Source organism: Sesamum indicum, linkage group LG8 (genome assembly GCF_026168435.1).
Source record: "Sesamum indicum cultivar Baizhima isolate 11 linkage group LG8, ASM2616843v1, whole genome shotgun sequence".
Taxonomy (NCBI): Eukaryota; Viridiplantae; Streptophyta; class Magnoliopsida; order Lamiales; family Pedaliaceae; genus Sesamum; species Sesamum indicum.
The window spans coordinates 27906808-27927569 of record NC_142664.1 but is presented as its reverse complement, the minus strand read 5'-3'; the positions used below and the strand labels follow the sequence as shown (position 1 = coordinate 27927569).

Genomic DNA, 20762 nt, shown 5'->3' with positions numbered 1-20762 from the left:
TATTTGGATTGCAATTTTTTGAAATGTGGTGTGTAATTTTGAATCTCATTATATGGTTGGCTATAGCCTATAGTCTTTAATTTAGAAAAATAGGGTATGTCGTCTATCCACATACATGACGGGGTGTAATATCTAGAGGATTAGATATGGCCTAGTGCATTCAACTCTAAGTCGCCAATGAAATTAAGCCACGTCAGCATTATGATGTAAGTTAACTACCAATCAATTGCCAACATTTGAGATGAATTAGAGAAAAAGCAAATTTACTGACATAGCCCCAAGATCTAAATAAAAAGACCAAAACACCCTTTTGATAAGAAGGTAATAGCAAAATTACCGATTTACTTCTCAGCTGGTGTCCAGATGAACCCTACCAGACTCCGGGACTGTAAAACCCAGCCCAAGTCTTCGTCTTCCTCACTGTCAGTAGTGCACAAAATACACAGCAAACCACTGTACACAAAGAACCACTGAGGAAGAGACGAGAAACCCATTAAAAATTCGATCTTGAATTGTGGCTTCTTCGATGGACATGGTTTGATTATATGCAATCTTGAAAATTAAGACGCGAGTTGATCAAGATTCAAGAATGGGAACCCTGTTTAGATCTGGGTTTTGCTTTTTGATCCTTGTAATTTTGTGTATTTGTCTTTCTGGGCACTCGGTTTCTGCCCAGAACCGTAAGCCCAAGAATGTGCAGGTGGCTCTTAGAGCCAAGTGGTCTGGCACTCCACTTCTTCTGGAAGCCGGGTAATTTTCGTTTTTGGGTTTTCAGAGACTATTTGAATGGCTTGTTTTGTTGTACTTGTAAGACATATCACATGCAGTTTTTCGTTTGAGATATTTGGGGCGTGAATTGTTGCTGATTCTTGCACATTCTGTTGTGATTGTTGCTTGCTTGTCTTCGTATGCGCTTTGTTTAAGCTGCATTTATGCGAGAGAAGTCCTGATCAAATGATAATTGCTAGATGTTAGGAAGTCTTATCAGGTTTTAGTTTTTGATGTGGGCAATGATGCTGGAAAGCTGTAATCGTTAATTTATGCTAATTTTAGCTGTTTCTTCTTGGTTCTCCTTTTAATTTTTCTTAATACTGTTACTCTGAGAAGTAATCTATAATCCTTAGCACAAGATTTAGTCATGAATATTCTTATGGCATAATGTTTTCATGTTTAACCAAAGGAGCCCCATTTTCTTATCAAGACATGTTTGTTATCATGTAATGATTATATAGAGTTAATGCCTTCTAACCATGTGAATGAATGCAACCTCCTATATTGAAGGAATACTTTGATCGCATTCTATTAGAAATTGAGTTTTGTGAGACTGTGAACTCGTTCAGAGATATGAAAAGAAAGATAGTTGTAAGACACAAGATTTACGTGGTTTAGAGAAATCTCCTAGGTCCATGGTTGTTCAAAATCAATTTGTACTAGCATTGTTTTGCGTGAATTACAATAAAAGGTCAACCATTAACTATTTATATTAGGCCACCTATAAAGCATTATACAAGTATGTGGCTGGATTCATGGCTTGGATGTAATGTTGGGTCAGGCTTCACACACTAATACATTCACCATCTCTGGAAAATGTCTAAATTTTCCCCATATGTTCCTATATTGATATATAACCAACCCCAATTTGTTGCTCCTCACTCGGCCTCGAATTAAGTTGAAAACCTAGGGTAAATCTGACTTTATTAAAAATCTATGGTGCATTAGCAGGAAAAACTAACTTACAGTGAAGGTTGTTTTCCTAGTTGACGACGTTGATTCACCATTTCTGTCAAAACAATATAATGAAGCAGTTAATCCTTAAGCATGCTCAGTTGAATAAGGTCTTCGAGGAGCTTTTCAATGTGAGAATGAAGTAAGGGGCTAATGAGAACAAAAGAAATAAATTACCCATCAGAATTATTAGATTGCAGTGTCGTTATTATGAGTGTCAACTGCTATATAGGACTTGCTGTTGCTCTGAATCTTCCAGAACATGCCTAGATTCACTTTAACTACAACCATTCTACTTTTTATGTTGTGTCTGGATTCTTTAGCTTACCTTATTATGACAATAGATTCTTGTATTTGACAGGGAATTGCTATCTAAAGAATGGAAAGACTTGTTTTGGGATTTTGTTGAATCATGGATTCACTCCACAAATGTAGATTCTGATTCTAATACTGCAAAAGATTGCTTGAAGAAAATTTCCAGATATGGGAAATCTCTGTTAAGCGAACGTTTGGCATCAATATTTGAATTCTCTCTAACCCTTAGGTCAGCATCACCTAGATTAGTGTTATATCGCCAGTTAGCAGAGGAATCTCTTTCTTCTTTTCCTCTAGCTGATGATGTTATCTCAAACACTATTGATGGAGGGATTTCTGAACCAAACGACACAACTAAAACCGCAAATTCTGAAGCCTTTCTTTTGGGTATGAACCCCGAGAGTCCTGGGAATAAATGTTGTTGGGTTGATACTGGTGGATCACTATTCTTTGAAGTCGGAGAGTTGCAAATGTGGCTGCAAAATTCTGATGATGTGTAAGTCCAGCTCTATGTTATTCACGTTTACTGTCTCTTGGAAAAACTTTAGACATGAATTTCTATGCCTGCAAAAGTTGTTGGTTTGCCAGTTCAATATTTATAATGATACTGTTGTTATTGCCAGAAAGGATGGTGCATTTCAGCAGCCTGAAATTTTTGAATTTGATCATGTGCATCCGGATTCAACTGCTGGAAGTCCCGCTGCCATTCTTTATGGAGCTCTTGGGACTGAATGCTTCAAGGAATTTCATATAGCCTTGTCCAACGCTGCTAGAAAGGTGCAAAGACATAAGTTAATTTTTCTTCTGATTTGTTTTCTCTCTTTGAATTGTTTCTTAACTTCTATAGTTTCTCAGAAGTAGACGATGTACTTTGATTTTCTGGATTGTGATTATTCTTAGAGTAGAGGAGAAATATGAGATGTTGAGAGGGCTTGTTAAATGACACTTGAGCCTCTCTCTTGGTTGTATTTCTGCCCTTATCATGACATGTAACAATATGTTCTTGTCATATTTGAACTTAATCAAGTGAGATATTAGATTGGTTCTAGTTGCCCGAAAAGAAATGTAAGATAGTAAGATACTCAACTTCAGAGGAAAGAGCTGCTATTTGTTTATTTTCATTGATAGTTGAACGCTAGTGTGTTCCATGCACCAGTTATCTTTGTCATAGATTTAACAATAACTTGCTTACGAGTTTTTAATAACCTTATAGGGAAAGATAAAGTACATTGTCAGATCTGTATTGCCCTCTGGATGTGAAGCAAAAAGTGCTTCCTGTGGAGCCACTGGTACAGGAGAACCTCTAAACCTGGGAGGCTATGGTGTCGAGCTTGCCCTGAAAAATATGGAATACAAGGCTATGGACGATAGCACAATAAAGAAAGGTGAGATTTCATAGTGTAGCTGTGATTAATAATTCAAACATGTGGACATGAGGTAGCAATGATATATTTCATGTAGAACTAGATGCTTTATCATGGTTTTAGCATTCACCAAACACTATCTTAAGAATGATGAGCATTTTGTACTGCTATTCTCGAAGGATTGCTTTTGAAGATTTTCCTATTGAGCAGGTGTCACTCTCGAAGATCCCCATACTGATGATCTTAGCCAAGAAGTCAGAGGGTTCATATTCTCCCAGATTTTGGTTCGTTCATTCTCTAACCCACCAGACCAAAAGAAATAATAAATGAAAGAAGTAAGAAGCGTGAAGGAAAAAAAGAAAAGTGTTTAAGTACCTATATCCTGCTTCTGAACTTAACTATACTTGGATGTTCTCCCAAAAACACTTTTAAGCTGCTTATTGTCTGTGTTTACTTGTCAAAGGTTGGAAAAATATTTTTTGTTGCCCAAATTTGATTTCCTTTAGTAAAGCTATACATTTTCCTTCTCTACTTACTAGAATGACAAAAAGCATTTAAAGAACATCGAGAGAGTTCTATGCATTTAAATTGAAGTGAAGAATACAGCATAAACCCAGTAAACCATCATAGGATTAAAGTATGTGTGTGCTCATGCAGGAGCGCAAACCGGAGCTCACATCTGAGGTTATGGCATTCAGGGATTATCTCTTGTCATCTACTGTTTCTGATACACTGGATGTTTGGGAACTGAAGGGTAATTCTCCTATTTTAGTGTAAAGAATTCATGCTAAGATTTAAGCTTATTTTACTAATATTTGCCCTTCTCTGCACAGATTTAGGACATCAAACTGCACAAAGGATCGTGCAGGCTTCTGATCCTTTGCAGTCGATGCAAGAAATTAATCAAAATTTTCCCAGTGTCGTTTCTTCATTATCTCGTACGAAGGTATGATATTTTGCTGAGGATACTGCTGCATACTGATCTAAGATAGTTTCTATATTTGAAGTGGTGATACACCATTCATCAAATGGTGTCTTGTTGGTTGATGTGGTGTATATTCAACATTTTTGCAGCTGAATGATTCCATAAAGCAAGAAATTATTGAGAATCAGCGAATGATTCCCCCTGGCAAGTCCTTAATGGCTCTGAATGGCGCCTTAATCAATATTGAAGACATTGACCTTTATCTGTAATGCTTTCTTCCTAGCCTTTAATTCTATTTCCTTTTTTTGCTATCTTTTCCTGGTAAACCCTCAGTCTGCTCTTTATGGGGAAAGAAAATAAATATGTCGGTTATGTTCAGGCTTGTTCTGTTGAGTAGGGGGGAGAAAGAAGGAGAAGCTGAGAATGAAACTGGGTCAAAAATAGAGTGCTAGAATGTCCAGTTGTCCACTTTTGGTCTCAACAAATAATGAAAATTAACATAGAGATTAGAGATGGTATCTAATTTAAAACCAAACAAGCTAGTGGTGTGAACCCCCTGTGATGTTGTTGGCAATGGATGGAGGTAGATTAAAAGATAATACACTAGCATGGATACATAAAAAAACCATTTTTATGAACTTATGAGTACTTCTGTCAAAAACCTGGTAGTTACACGTACTCCCTATTTCTAGCTGAAGATATGGGCTGGTTGCCCAAGCAACATAACCCAGAGATGACTTCTGAAGCATTTGATTGGACTTCACTCCTTCAGTTTACTGTACATGTGAACATAATTGATTGAATAATTACTCCAAATTCTTTGATTGTTTACAAGTTTTTGATGTGACAAAACTTATTCCAGACTGACAATGTACATATTATTTGCATATCCCAGGTTGGTTGACATGGTTCATCAGGAATTGTCGTTGGCTGATCAGTACAGAAAATTCAAGGTACAAAGTTATTGAAATTTCTATACAAAATTGAAACTGAAGTAAGAAGTGAAAGAACTTATGCTATCTAATTGTTGTATGCTGTTGAGACTGAGAAGAAGTATCCAGCCCAAGCTGTCATGTAACCCTATATTCTAAATGCTTCTATTGGACTGTTCTCGTTTAGGTTTTAGCCATTCAAGAATCAATATAGAACCTCAGGTGGAACTAAAAGTATATCGTGATCCAGTGGTTCTAGATAGTTGGATGGGAGTTTGAAGTTCTTTTGGAGGCTATGAGAGATCCTGCATTACTGTACTTTTGACTTTGACATGGCCTTTAGTTTGTGAAATGACTCTATAAGAAGATAACTGAATTAGTTTAATAAGACTTCAAGTTTTTTACTAAAAATTAAGGAAATTTCTCTCACTGACACCATTGTCTAAATCCTGGCATATATCTTAAAAATGTATTTTGTGTACATTATTGATGTCCATTAAGAGTTAATTTCTTTCTTTACACAGAGGACTGATTGCAGTACACATATTTATTGATATATCCGATTTTCAACAAATAGAGAAGTTTGATGAGGATGTTGACTAGTACCTTATACCGCTAAATATACGCTTTGCTAGTGCATAGTGCATTACTGCATTTATCAGTCAATTTACCAATTCGGAGTTCTTTATCAGAGTAATATCTTTCCAGTTACTATGTAATGGCTGGAACTCCAGAATGTCACTCTTAACACGTAGGGCTTGGCTATGATTCCAGCTCCTGCACTAGTACTTAAGAAATCAGAAGATTGTGGTGTTAAAAGGGCGATAATACGTGCTGTTTATTTTGTTGATCTGCAAACCATTTTAAAATACTTTATCGAAGATTTGCTGCTAACTGCTTTAGTTGATTCAAGAAAAAATCTAGGTAAAGTTGCTACTATTTCATTTATTAATTTGAAATATTCCTTAAGAAGGCATGGCAAGTATCACAGGGCTCATCTTGTTGGTTCTCGTTCTTGTTGACTTGAATCCTTCCGTATATCCGTGTTTTAATTTTATTGAATATTTTCCGACTCATATGGCTGATAGCCTGATACTCAATGTTGATAAAATTGTAGATTCCTCCAAGCGCTGTGAGAAAACTCCTATCTGTTTTGCCCCCTTCCGAATCATACGCATTTCGTGTTGATTTTCGTTCTCCCCATGTTCATTACATCAATAACTTGGAAGTGGATGCCATGTACAAGCGTTGGAGAAGCAACATAAATGAGGTATAGTTTTTCCTGATGGATGTGTGTAATGCTTCAATAAATTAGATGGCTTACATTTTTTCCATCTTCGTCAGATTTTGATGCCAGTCTTCCCTGGACAACTACGATACATTCGTAAAAACCTATTCCATGCAGTTTATGTTTTGGATCCTGCATCTCTTTGTGGGCTTGAGGCAAGTCTTCTATTCTCTGTGTTTCACCTTCGGTTTTTCTTGCATCAGCTTCGTATTGATCTCTAATGCATCTATAATCAATCTGCATATTGCAGACAATTGACATGATGATTTCGTTGTTTGAGAATAATCTCCCCATGAGGTTTGGTGTAGTATTGTACTCCACAAAATTAGTTGAGAACATTGAAGCAAATGATGGTGAACTTCCAGTTGCTCATTTGAAGGATGACCAGGAAGATATTTCTAGTTTGGTAATTTCTTTAGCCGATAAAGTAAAAATATCTGACATTTCCAAATTTATTTACATGTGAACAGCTTAATGTTTCTTTTTTTAAGCTTAAGGACCATTTACATTGTCTTTTATCTTTATCAAATGGAGGTTGATCATCTTGGGTTCTTGTGAACTTCTTTGTCTTAGGTTTTAAGCATCCCATGTAGAATAATCTTGGTTGTTTGTGCTTTTCTTTAAGCCTTGCTTATTCTTTCTGTAGTCGTCAATCAGGATCCTGTTTCATGGCCTGGGGATTATTCAGAAATTTGAAGTTGTCTGGTTTTTAAATGGTATCGTTAACAACTTTCTTGGGAGAATTAACATAATACTCGATTCATGTAACATGATCTTAGTCTAAGGAATCTCATCAATACATAATATTTCTTTGTAATGGTGAGTTATGGCGTTTAGAAGGCTCTGTTGAGTTTTCAGGTCTTTTATGGTCTTATAAGATTTTGTGTTTTTATAGTAAAGAAGGAAAACAGAATGTCTCATTTATGGGATTGACTTGGATGGAGATCTATGCTAAAATTCTGAATGGTCTAATAATGGAGTTTTTTCATTGTCCACTCATGCTTGCCTGCTTGGTTGTTCTATAGAAGTGGGTTCTATTGGTTGTTTCAGCTTAAGAAGCAGCTATATTTGACATGATATGAAACTGAAAGACCTTTTTATGACTTTCCACCGGAAGAGCAAAAGAAAAAAGAGGACTCACTGAAATCACAAATAAAATGAAACTGCAAAATAACAGGGGAACAAAGAAAAACTGAAAATGAGAAAATCAGGATATGTTCTGTTACATTGAAAGTTGAAACAATTGCAGACAATGAAATGGTGGTGGAAAATCCTAGATGTCAATATTGTCTATCCTTGAGCAATCAATCTTTACTATCCTGATCATGTGTTGGTTCTGTTGACAGATTATACGTCTTTTCATTTACATCAAGGAAAATCATGGGACTTTGATGGCTTTCCAGTTTTTGAGCAACGTAAGTGTTTGATCTCTTTACTCAGTGGACCTCTTTGGTACAAGAAATGACCAGAACATCCAAAGGCCATTCCAGGTAGGAGCCATCCCTCCTGGAATGGTCTTGCACTTTCCTTTTGTTCAGCTAGACACATAAAACTAGTGGACTGGCCTTTGTGATTCTTTTGTTTGGTTCAGTCAAGTAAATTGGTTGATAGGAACAACATTTTGCTCACCTATTTTACCCTTGTATGCCTAACAATCATAAAAGTATATTATGTAAACATTATATACGTCTTATATGTTTCAAGAATAACATATATGCTATACTTTTATACATACAGACACATATAGAGAGGGGGATGCAGACTTACTCACAGTATTATATTGATAATAATGATGATGATATTATTTTACTAATCCATGATTTTATCAGGTATGTACACAATAGCATATAAGGTTGTAGTCAAGTACATCATTTTTTACCGTTTATCTATGAATATTCTACAAGGCTAAAGGATGCAAGAGGATCTTTTTAATTTTTGTTACAGGCGTTCCCACTTAAGTTCCCATTCCATGCATTGTTACTTAATTGGGTTCACCCTTTTCTCTTTAAGAATGTGGATTGCGTCTTCCAAGATTTTTTCGTTCCAATTTGTTTACATCCTGCCAGACAACTAGGATATTCATTCCCTTGAACTGAACATGCCACTAGTGATATATGACTTGTTATCTTGGTGTACCCTAACTAAGAAACTATGTTTTCCATGTAGTATCTGTATTGACTTGTGTGTTCCCAACTATAGGTGAACAAATTGAGAACTGAGTCAGCTGCAGATGATAGTCCTGAGGTGCATCATGTAGAAGGGGCTTTTGTGGAAACAATACTGTAAGACTTTTGACACACCGCTAACTGCAGTTTCGTCACTTCTGTTTTACCTGTATCTGCAAGGCATATTGGACGTGTTTTTAAACAAAATTTATGCTCTTGCTTCTGTACATGTTGTCATCAACTTCCAGATATCTTATCCATAGTTTTCCTCTTTTAGGCCAAAGGCAAAGTCACCACCTCAAGATACTCTTCTGAGACTGGAGAAGGAGCAAAAATGGAATGAACTGGCCCAGGAATCCTCCTTGTTTGCCTTTAAACTGGGTTTAACTAAGCTGGAGTGTTCTCTCTTGATGAACGGACTTGTCTCTGAACCCAATGAGGTACATCTTAAATTGCTTCTCCAGGCTTGATTCTTTTTTTGTGCAAGCACTTGGAATTTTCGATAGAAATGCTATACGAATCTAAGTCTGGTGTTTGCCTAGGATTCTTTTATTTGGTCTGGCTAGATTGCATGCATATTTTAGTACTGTGCTTGGTGTAGTCTATGTAATGGTTGCCCATGTGTCTTTTTTCTGGATCTCTATTCTAAAACCAACAATAATCAAACTCTAAAAAATTGTTATAAGAATTATGCAATCGCAGCAGTTATATGACATGAAAATAATTTATTGGCTCTCCAGGAGGCTCTTATAAATGCCATGAATGACGAGCTTCCCAGAATACAGGAGCAAGTCTACTATGGACAAATAAATTCTCATACTGATGTTCTGGACAAATTTCTTTCTGAAAGTGGTATTCAGCGTTATAATCCAAAGGTAAGTGGTTTCAAAATTTTGTGAGCTAAGTGTATCTTCTGTAAATGGTGTGTATCATTTTGAGTTCTTCCAATGGTATCGTTTCTCTTGCTAAACCTCATCCTTTGACCCTGTAGATAATAGCAGAGGGGAAGACCAAACCAAAATTTGTATCTCTGTGTGCGTCAGTTCTTGCAAAGGAATCTGTATTAAATGACCTCTACTACTTGCATTCACCTGAAAGTAAGTTTTTATAAGCAAAACAAAGCTTGTTTTCTATGTTTAACTTGATTAAAGTCTGAGCTTTAGCATATGATTTCAGCCATGGATGACTTGAAGCCTGTGACTCATCTTCTTGTTGTTGATATCACATCAAAGAAAGGGATGAAGTTGTTACGTGAAGGAATACGCTATCTGGTAACATTCATGCTGCAACTGGTTAAATTCGTAATAGCATATATGATCCATCCTTCTGCCATAACACATTGATTGGGTGTTATCTTGGATATTATGTCATTTTCCATACTCCATATCCCCGAATAGAATGCGGGTTTAGAAAGGGATTCTCCAGTCCATTCCATTGGGAGACATAACGATGGGAATTTCTTGGATCCTTTTTACTATGTGCTCAAATGATTTTCCGTTTTCTAGAATGGCAATTTTTTTCTGAAAGTACCTAAAAGTACTGATGTGACTTACTAACCCCCAATTAATGGTTCTCAGTGCAAAAGAATAACAATCTGAACCTTCAACATTAGCTCTGATCCAGAACTAGCAGCCATTTCTAGCTAGGAATTTCACATGGGACTGATGGCGTAAAAAGCTTTTTCTGCCAAAGTTTTTGTTTGTGTTTATGTGCTATCCTCTTGCACTTCACTTTTAAATTATTAAAAGAGGTAGCTGTTATCACAATCTTCAGTTCATATAAAGGGAGAGATCTCATTATCAAAGTCTGTAATGTTTGCTCTATTCTTATGACACTTGCATGATTTCATGAGAGACTAGGCTAAGTGTAGCAAGGAGAAACTTCCATGTCTATGAATGTAACTCATTTATAAGTTTCGTCTTTGGTTTGTATTCATTAAAATTTGGCAGTTTCCTTTTATGTTTGGCTTTTACTATTTTGAAGGCATAACCACTGTATTATTGTTATGGAAATATAAATGACAATCGAGACTTATTAGGTTGCATCATGTTGTTCTCCTATTTCTATGGTTATCCTATGACATATGTGACATACAACAAGTCCCAGAATAAGATAAAGTGTTTTTGCTAAGTCTTTAATTTTGTGATAACTGTTTCTTGACTCATTGTTTGCAAGATTACAAGAAGCAGCCAGATACGTTAAGATATTTTCCCCTTGGCCTAGTTGAATACTGCATGGTAGTGATCGATCATGTTTATTTTTTTTTCATTCCACTGGAAACAATTTTTGCATGCTTTAGTTGGGCTGAAGTCAAGATGTACAAGAACAGCTTGGTAAATTTGCCTAGGCAAAAGATTTTAGTTGATGTACTTTAATCAATATGCTTTTCTTTTCTGTGTATCCGCGTGTGTAATTGTAAAGCTTGCATTATTTTGCAGATTGGTGGCTCCAAAAACGCCCGGATTGGTGTGTTGTTTAATTCTAATGTTGATGCAACTTTACCAAGTCTCTTTTTCATGAAAGCTTTTGAAATAACTGCATCCTCGTATAGGTTTGTTGAGCCATCTATATTCTATTGAGGTTTTTTTGCTTATATTTCTATTTTATTCCTTATCTAATAACGTTCTGCAGTCATAAGAAAGGAGTACTACGGTTTCTGGATCAGCTCTGCTCATTCTATGAACAAGAGTATATTTTGGCTTCTGGGGTTGCTGAAAGCTACCAGGCACTAATGGATAAGATCTTTGAGATAGCAGATGCAAATGGGTTGCCATCTAAGGGCTATGAAACTAGCCTTTCTGGATTTTCTGCTGAAATTTTGAGGAGTTACTTAAATAAGGTTTGGTCTTAACCAATGATATTTTACTCAAGAGCAATCCAATCATGGATTGTCCGCTTGGTCAAGCCGTAGATTGAATTCTTGAATAAACTCCCTGTAACAAAGTAATGAAATTTCTTTGTGTATGAACTTTTTTCTTCGTAGTGTCAATAGTTCTAAATGGTTTCTCCATCCGAGTGCATGCCTATTTTTCAGTGGTAGACATAGGATTTACTAAACGTTGAACCCTAGAAGACTGATTTCATGGTTTTGGATAGGTCAGATAGGATGCATTAGACCACCTTCCTGCAATGAAATTATTAGATTTGATAGGACCACCAAGCTGGCAGGTTATCTTTCTACCCTCTTTGCTAGTTCCCAGGAATTTATTGCCTCTAGGGTGGAAAAGCACTAGAAAATCTCAAATCTGTAAGAGCATTAATCCTGAAACCTATGAAACATTTTATGTAGGGGGTTTATTTGTGAGTATCAAGAAGGATACATCTTTACATTTTATCTGTAACAGCTATGCTTATCTCTCCACTTGTAAGATTTGTACATGTGATTATATTAGTCATTTAAATTGTTGAACCGTACACCTTTGACATTATTTGCTTAATGCACATGCAGGTGACCCAGTTTATATACAGGACTTTTGGTCTTGAATTTGGTGCGAATGCAGTTATTACCAATGGGAGAGTGAGTTCTGTTCACCCTTCTTGATTTAAGTTATATATTGGAACTAATTTATTGTTTTTTATTAACCATCTCTGAAGCAAGGATTGGCTTCTTTGGGAAATTTCTCTAATTGAATATTTCAAGTTTGCTTGGTTCTCATAAATCTTGTGCTTTTTAAGTAAGTCATGTAATGTCAGTATTATATTCGATAGGTGATCCGACTGTCTGATGGTAGTACATTCTTGAACCATGATTTGCATCTTCTTGAATCCCTAGAGTTCAAGCAACGGATAAAACATATTGCTGAGATTGTTGAAGATATAAAGTGGGAGGATATAGATCCTGACATGTTGACAAGGTATACCAATGGAATTTTGTGCTTGCTTGTTATATAATACAACAAAATTACCATATGACATCTGATTGATGCAAATTATAGTTCTTGTTTAGTATCAGCTATAAACATTCATCATATATTCATATTCATGTTATTATCCTGTTTTATTGGTCCTTTTTATTCAATGTCATGTCATAAGCAGCTGAAATTATTATGTGGCAACCCTGTTTGGTAATTCTACTTTGTGACATTCATCATGTTCATATCATGTTTCCGGGTGAAGGAGGAAATTTATCTCTGAAACGTAGAAAATGGATGCCGACAGGAAAGAAGGGCTACATTTCAGTTTGTTTCCATTTTAGAAACTGAGTGATAAGTAGGCATGGATGATGTGATGGAAGTGTCTACTTTTCAGGAGATTCTATGTTTCTAACCATTTAATGGTTTATCTAACATCATTCTTCCATGTGTTGCGTAATGCGACTGTCTTAGGGTGGCTGAACTATTAGCTACACCTATCTGCCTAAGGAAATCAGCACCCTTTACATTTGAAACCGGAAGAGAGTTTAATCATCCTAGGAACGATTAGATGTCTCCTTCAGCTTTGCCTCATCTGCAGTCTGGTAAAAATTTGGCTAGCTAAGAACCAATATTATACCAATTATTTGCATCACTCAGAAAACCCAGTTCTGGAATCGGATGGTATCTTGAGGAGATGCATTTTGCTAAGAAGACAACTGAGACAGCTAGGAGGCTGTTCAGTGATCTGGATGGATGCTAATGACAAAGGAAAGCATATAGACATACTAGTGGAGGTTTCTTCGCCTTACTAATTGCTAGCTTCTCTAATAGCTTACATGAGGTGGTCTTCCATTATGGTAGTAGTGTCTGGCTAAACAGAATATCATATTTTTGGATCTCACCTCCACCCATTTATAAAAAAGAAAAAAATTAGTTTCATGTGGTTAACTTCACAGAAAATAATATTGTCCGTGTGAGGGGGCGTGCTAGATGTTACAATATTAAATGATTCTCCTTTAATGGCGTAAATCTTTAGATGAGGTGGTCATTCAATAAACATGGTGATTAGCCTTAAAAGTGAAGTGCTGATGATGATTAATCCTATTATTATCGAGAGAGGATATTTCGAAATTGATCTGCAAAGCATGACTCTTCCAGCTTTTAGTTCTTCATTCTGGTGGCATCAGCTTTTCGGCTTGTTTCTCAACTCTTGTTGCTTGAGCTGTTAAAGAAATGGTGAAACTTTTTCCTCCTTGCAGTACATTCATCAGTGACATTGTTATGGCCATCTCCTCCTCAATTTCTGTGAGGGAGCGGAGTTCTGAAAGTGCACGTTTTGAAATTTTGAGCGCAGAATACAGGTATCCTCCACTCCTCATCAGAAAATCAGCTTCCTTTTATTTTTCGGGATAGGAAATTGCGTTGATTAATAGGTCTTTTCTTTTTTGTTCCCCCTTTACATTTCACGTTTAAAAGAATATGTGAACCTGCTTTATCGTCATGGACATGTGTATGTTTGTTAAATTTTAGCTAATTTAAGTGCTGAATGGTCTGACATTGTATTTATCTTGTTCTTTTGTCGATTCATTGCTGTGGCTTCCTTTCTTATAAGGACAACAGTATCAATGGGCTTTGGCCACTTCAGTTGAGTGTTCACATTCTGAGTTCGTATTTTATTATTCTTTAACTATAACTGTTAACTATTTAATTGTAGACTGATGAATTTGGAACTTATTTACCGGATTGTGAATGTTGCTATAGAAGCTCTGATTCACCATGTTGAACTAGTTACAATACAATATCTATGAACGAGACTTCCGTGTAGTCTTCTTCTCTAATACAAACATTGATGAAATCAAATAATGAGTAAACAAATCTCTCTAGCAGTGGGATTCCTTTGTATGATTCTATTGCTGCCAAATAACTGGGGCCTAAAGATTCCATCACTAAGATCATTTTCTTCTCCTGTTCTTGTTCTGTTCACAGTGCTGTTATTTTGCAAAATGAAGATTCAAGCATTCATATTGATGCTGTTATTGATCCGTTGAGTCCCTCTGGCCAAAAGCTCGCTGCTCTTCTCCGGATTCTGTCAAAGTACATTCAGCCGAGCATGAGACTTGTGCTCAATCCAGTGGTAAGTTTATTTTTAAAGTGCACATGTTTGTAATGCATTTGATTTGAGTGGTCTTTCTTTTTTTCTTCACCTGTTGTTGCATGGTTACATTTTTTGAAGTTATGAAACTTCATGCAATAGCAAGTCTAAATGTGACTTCTAATCGGAAGGTGCTATTGTGCGTTCATGAAGGCAAAGCTCAACAACGAAGTGACCTATGTTCGATTTTTCTTTTGTTTCTCTGGGATTAATATTGGAATGGAAACACTGTTGTTTAAATCCTGATATTCACAGTTTGATCCCTGTTAAAGGCCCGCCGGGAGGAGAAAAAGAAATTACATATCAGCCATTAGTTTTATAAAGATAACAAAATATCCTAGATTTATGTTTATTATGTTGTTATTACTCTCTAGTAGTTTTATCAAGTCTTTTAGACTTAGTTGATATCATATGAAGCTGCTTTTTCTCCCCCTCTTGTTCTGTTTGATTTCTGATCTCTATATCTCTATTTTACATCTCCTATGTCAATTTTTGCATGCTCCACAGTGAAAAAACATGTTATGGTTTCAGTAAAATTTAACATCACAAGATGTTTATATTCTTTTTCACTAGTCTTATTCTCCACTTCGTCTCGTCTCATCCTCTGTTTATGCCGTCTCAATGATAATAGATACTGTTGATTGTACAACTAGCTCAGGACTTAGTGTGGCATGCCAATTTCCTGTTAAGACATGTATCAGTTTCAGGATGAGTGGATCTCCAGTGACTTGGATATTCCCGCTATTAGAGCCCCCCCCCCCCCTCTTCCATTGAGGATGCTTGAGTTCTAATAATGTGGCACGAAGAAAGAAACACTCATAAAGCTCGAAGACATCTGACAAGATGTTTCTCGAGCCCAGAATAACCTTCATGCATGCAATTTTGCTCACTTGAAGAGCTAAAGCTGATATGATAATTTGATTAGAAGTGTTCTCTAAATAATAAATATATTGTGGCTTGTGAAGTATTATCCCCAATAAATTTCTGGTACATTATTTTACTGACTGTCTTACTTTCTGACTGTAAGAGACTGAGTAACGAAGTAAGGATGGGTACAGATAGTAAAATGACCAACAGCAGTTGTATAATTCTTGTTAAGGCATCAAGTTGAGACTTTATTAGCCTTATATATTTAGGACATGAACAAATGTGTTTACCTCAATTTCTGTCTAATATAATGTATATTTTGGCACAGTTATGTTGTGCACATGTCAGTTCATATCTATTTACTTCATTTGTGATTGGGACAATTCTCTTGTGAATTGGTGGCTGAATATAACATAACATCCTTGTGTTTGTAAAATATTGTTGTTGTCCCCTGGCAGAGTTCTCTAGTGGATCTTCCTTTGAAGAATTACTACAGATATGTAGTGCCGACAATGGTATTCCTAATCTCTCTGAGCTTATCACCCTTTGGAGAACCATTGGCATCCTGTCCTCACTCCTTTTGACTTTTCAGGATGACTTCAGTGGAACTGATCATACAGTACATGGTCCCAAAGCATTTTTTGCAAACATGCCACTATCTAAGACACTGACCATGAATCTTGATGTTCCTGAACCATGGCTCGTTCAGCCTGTTGTTGCTATGTAAGCTTCTAATAAGAAAAGGCTTCAGCAATAATGGCATTCCAATACTATTTTCAAGTTTTCTCGACATCATAGCACAAGGTATTTGCAGTTTTTCCTTTATTGTTCAGCTCCTCACTTATGAGTGATATTTGCAGCCATGACCTCGATAACATATTGCTCGAGAATCTTGCCGACATCAGGACATTGCAAGCGGTTTTTGAACTTGAAGCTCTTGTTCTTACAGGTATTCTAGCTGTAATTTGAAGGTTGATAATCAGTTGACCATGCTAATTAAGAAAAATTGGAACAGGACATTGCTCCGAAAAAGATCAGGAGCCCCCTCGCGGTCTTCAGTTAATTCTTGGAACTAAAAATACTCCCCACTTGGTTGATACCCTTGTCATGGCCAATCTGGGTTACTGGCAAATGAAGGTCTTCCCTGGAGTGTGGTACTTGCAGCTTGCTCCAGGTAGAAGCTCTGATCTCTATGTTATGAAAGAGGATGGTGAGGGAGCTCAGGGCACAACTTTGTTGAAGCGAATCATAATAGATGATTTGCGGGGTAAATTGGTTCACATGGAAGTGATGAAAAAGAAGGGCATGGAACAAGAGAAACTCTTGGTTCCTGCTGATGATGACAGTCAATCAACCAGTAAGAAAGTAAGAAGCTACAATAATTTATGTTCATCTTCATTTTCCTGTGCATAACGCCTGAAAGGAGAGCATTGTATCGACTTCCAAGTTGTATAATGATGAGCTTTTTATCTGACAAATGTTCAGGGAACTCAGAACAGCTGGAATTCAAATATCCTCAAATGGGCTTCTGGATTTATTGGAGGAAAGGATCAGTCACAGAAAGAGAAAAGCAGTTCCTTGGTGATTCATCTTCTTCACTTCTCGCCCCAGCTTACATGCATTGAAGCACAATAGCGTTGGACTTCTCTATATGCTTTAGCATACATGAGATCTCATTCCTTCACACATTATTCGTTTAGCATAAATGTATGTGTTGACTGACAAACTTGTGATTTGTTTCTAGGAGCCTGGAAGTGGTGGTCGCCATGGGAAAAAAATTAATATATTTTCGGTCGCCTCTGGACACTTGTAAGTTCTTTATATCTGCACTAAACTAGTTTCTTGACTCTTTCATCAAATCATCTGAAACCTTCTATGGGATATAATGGATCACCAAGAATTGATATCCCTCAAGTACTTCCACTATGTGCCGTATATAAAGATAAAATGGCAGCTACAGGGAGTTATTCATGATTAATGCCTATAGGTACTTCTATCTTCATATCAATAGTTCGAAACTAATAAGAAAATTGACCTGCTCGCTCTGAAACTGAGGATCTCATGTTTCTTTATCCTGCAAGGCGTATATAAGTTCGATCCAACCGTGGGCAAGTTTCCTGTTCGCATATGCTTGAGTCGCTTTGTATTTCTATCTCTTTAACTATTTCGCGACCCTATTCCGCTGCAGGTACGAACGTTTCCTGAAAATTATGATTTTAAGTGTACTGAAAAACACCAATCGACCAGTCAAGTTTTGGTTCATAAAGAATTATCTTTCTCCTCAATTCAAGGTGTTATACTTTGCTCTTGACTTTTGTTTATTTTCCTCGTTTCACTTTGCTGTTTGGATTTGTCCCGTTTTAAATGATTTTTCCCTTCTTTGAGTATTGCATTTGTCGTCTATGGCTTCTCGGCAGGATGTAATCCCTCATATGGCTCATCAATATGGTTTTGAATATGAGTTGATCACCTATAAGTGGCCAACGTGGCTACACAAACAGAAGGAGAAGCAAAGGATCATATGGGCTTACAAAATCCTTTTCCTTGATGTCATCTTTCCTCTCGCGTTAGAGAAGGTACTTTTACATTGCAATATAATAACATTATGCTTCTTGAATGAACAGTATGCGTGAATTATTCCAGCCCTTGTGATAAAATATGTTATATAATAATGTTACTCGTGCAGGTTATATTCGTAGATGCGGACCAGATCGTGAGGGCAGACATGGGAGAACTTTATGACATGGATTTAAGAGGGCGACCCCTTGCCTATACTCCGTTCTGTGACAATAACAAAGAAATGGACGGCTATCGATTTTGGAAACAAGTACATCCCCCTCGATCGAACTATTTATTGATGATCCTTTCCCCTTTACTGTTGGAACTTAATGTCATAACTGGTTGATTTCAAACGTTGTTGAACAGGGATTCTGGAAAGATCATTTGCGAGGAAAACCATATCATATTAGGTACCTGCAGCTTTATGTAGACCTTCTTTTACAGATTCTGACATATGCTAATGCTATTCATAGAAAATGACTTTTATGAAATGTGGGATGCTTGTTTAGTGCTCTGTATGTTGTTGATCTGGTCAAATTTCGGGAGACAGCAGCTGGAGATCAATTAAGAGTACTTTATGAAACCCTGAGCAAAGATCCAAACAGTCTTGCGAATCTTGATCAGGCAAGTGGACAGTTTGTTCCGTCATTTTATGTTTCATTTTGTTGCCTGTCTTGTTGCCCGTTAGCAGCTGTGATCCTATGTTACAAAAAGTTGATGTTTGTTCATTGCTCTTGACTTGTAATGGAATGCTTTCAGGATCTTCCAAACTACGCCCAACACATGGTGCCCATCTTCTCCCTCCCACAAGAGTGGCTATGGTGCGAGTCGTGGTGTGGTAACACAACGAAACCCAAGGCAAAAACAATAGACCTCTGCAACAATCCCATGACAAAGGAGCCCAAGCTTCAGGTCAAAATTCGACTCTTAAACAATCCCACCCCCTGCCCCCCACCCCTCTGTATCATCGTTCTTATTATCTGCTGTTCTTTGTTTCATACTGTAGGGAGCTAAAAGAATAGTTGCAGAATGGCCAGATCTTGATTTTGAAGCGAGACGCTTCACGGCCAAAATCTTAGGCGAAAGCATCGAACCCCAAGAGCAGCCCCCACCTCCTCCCAAAATCGAGACCACAAGTGATAATTCATCAGAAGACGAGGAATCAAGAGCAGAATTGTGATTATTTGAAGAAAAATTAACGTGGAACAAACATGGAGATCGTGTTTCGCCTCAGACTGCAGAAAGAGCTTAATTTTATGAGCTTTTTTTTTCTTCTTCTTCTTCTTCTTTAGATTAGGATGATTGTCCTCTGGAAATGGGACACTGAATTTTGTCTGAAACAGGTTATAGAGAGGAAGGAGATAAAGAAAAATATTGATTCAGTTAGTAACCCTGAATTAAATGATTAGGACTTGGTAATTAAAATTTTATGATTATTGCTTCCCATTTATGATATTAAAAAGGTGAAGTGCAAATTGTTGAGCTCTGATCTTCAAGGTTCTGAATTCATGCGATTTTGATCATCTTTCCTGAACAAAAAATACACCAGTTCCACTTCATTACTCTCCATAAACAGGTAAATTATGTGATTTTTCACTAACTTTGGTCCACTATTTTTCAAGATATAAAATAATAATAATAATAATTCTATTAGTTATTAATCTTTGATTATGACCCAAAAATAAATATACTACATTAGGTTGTTAAACGTGTTTTTTGTTGGATAAAGTGAACAAATTATATATATATATATATATATATATTTGAATAAAATCGATTACCATCATATTATAATCTCAATTATTGACATAATCAAATATACGAGTCTTTAATACCACATGTTTATATTTAATTAATAATTACTATCAATGTAAAATAATAGTTTATACATCGATTAAATTCGAACTCATAATTATGAGTTTCAATTTCGACAATAAAGTTAGACCTTATTAGTAACAAATTATAGACATGTTAATTGAATTTTAGGAATATTGCTTCCTGTTTATGATAATTATAATAATAACATGGGAAGTTGACCCGAAAAATGATGATATTGGTAGTGCAAATTTTGGAAGGGTGATCTCATCTCAAATGTTACACCTACTATACCTATTGCTGCTCTCCCCAATTCATTTTGTTTCAATTATGAAAAACATATCCATCATATTTTTTATTGTTACCTAATTTTCTGAATTGAATGTTAGTGTAATATCCATAGAAGCCAACTGATTAACATAATTTTTTTCTTTAACTATAATACATTATTCATTGAATAAATCAATTATGTTAAAAAGTGAAATCGTGAATATCATAATTGCAGGAGTTTGTTCTGAATTTATAGTGAAAGGCGTGTTTAACCAATCATTAAAAGCATGTGGGTTTCTGTTGTTGCTTTCAGTGTAGGAATTGCAGAGGGGGGTATTATTGGCAGGGAAGCATCCTTCATCCCCATCCCATCGTGCATTCACATTTCTCTCTACCTACTATATATATATATATATATATATATATGTCTTCTTTTGGTTTTGGAGAGTAGATTCCAATTTTGGAGAAGGGGTGTATGTGTAATTTTTTTTGAAAAATATGAAGGATTTTATATATAATATTGACTTTTTT

The 20762-nt window shown here is 36.3% G+C and overlaps 1 protein-coding gene across 1 annotated transcript; it reads left to right on the top strand.

Moving 5' to 3' along the window:
* Positions 1–346: 346 nt before the first annotated feature.
* EBS1 (EMS-MUTAGENIZED BRI1 SUPPRESSOR 1) lies at positions 347–19628 on the top strand. Its single transcript, XM_088883351.1, has 37 exons — positions 347–750; positions 2087–2536; positions 2664–2817; positions 3254–3425; positions 3615–3688; positions 4062–4158; positions 4238–4350; positions 4479–4594; positions 5225–5282; positions 6379–6531; positions 6606–6704; positions 6800–6955; positions 7896–7964; positions 8749–8831; positions 8992–9154; positions 9455–9589; positions 9706–9811; positions 9891–9985; positions 11153–11265; positions 11346–11553; positions 12163–12231; positions 12423–12568; positions 13828–13929; positions 14555–14702; positions 16046–16102; positions 16180–16310; positions 16448–16536; positions 16603–16952; positions 17073–17168; positions 17332–17396; positions 17776–17878; positions 18005–18163; positions 18274–18414; positions 18513–18556; positions 18656–18770; positions 18906–19058; positions 19153–19628. The coding sequence occupies exons 1-37, from the start codon at positions 590–592 to the stop codon at positions 19324–19326; spliced, it is 4917 nt and encodes a 1638-aa protein (XP_088739477.1). The 5' UTR covers positions 347–589; the 3' UTR covers positions 19327–19628.
* The last annotated feature ends 1134 nt before the right edge of the window (positions 19629–20762 follow it).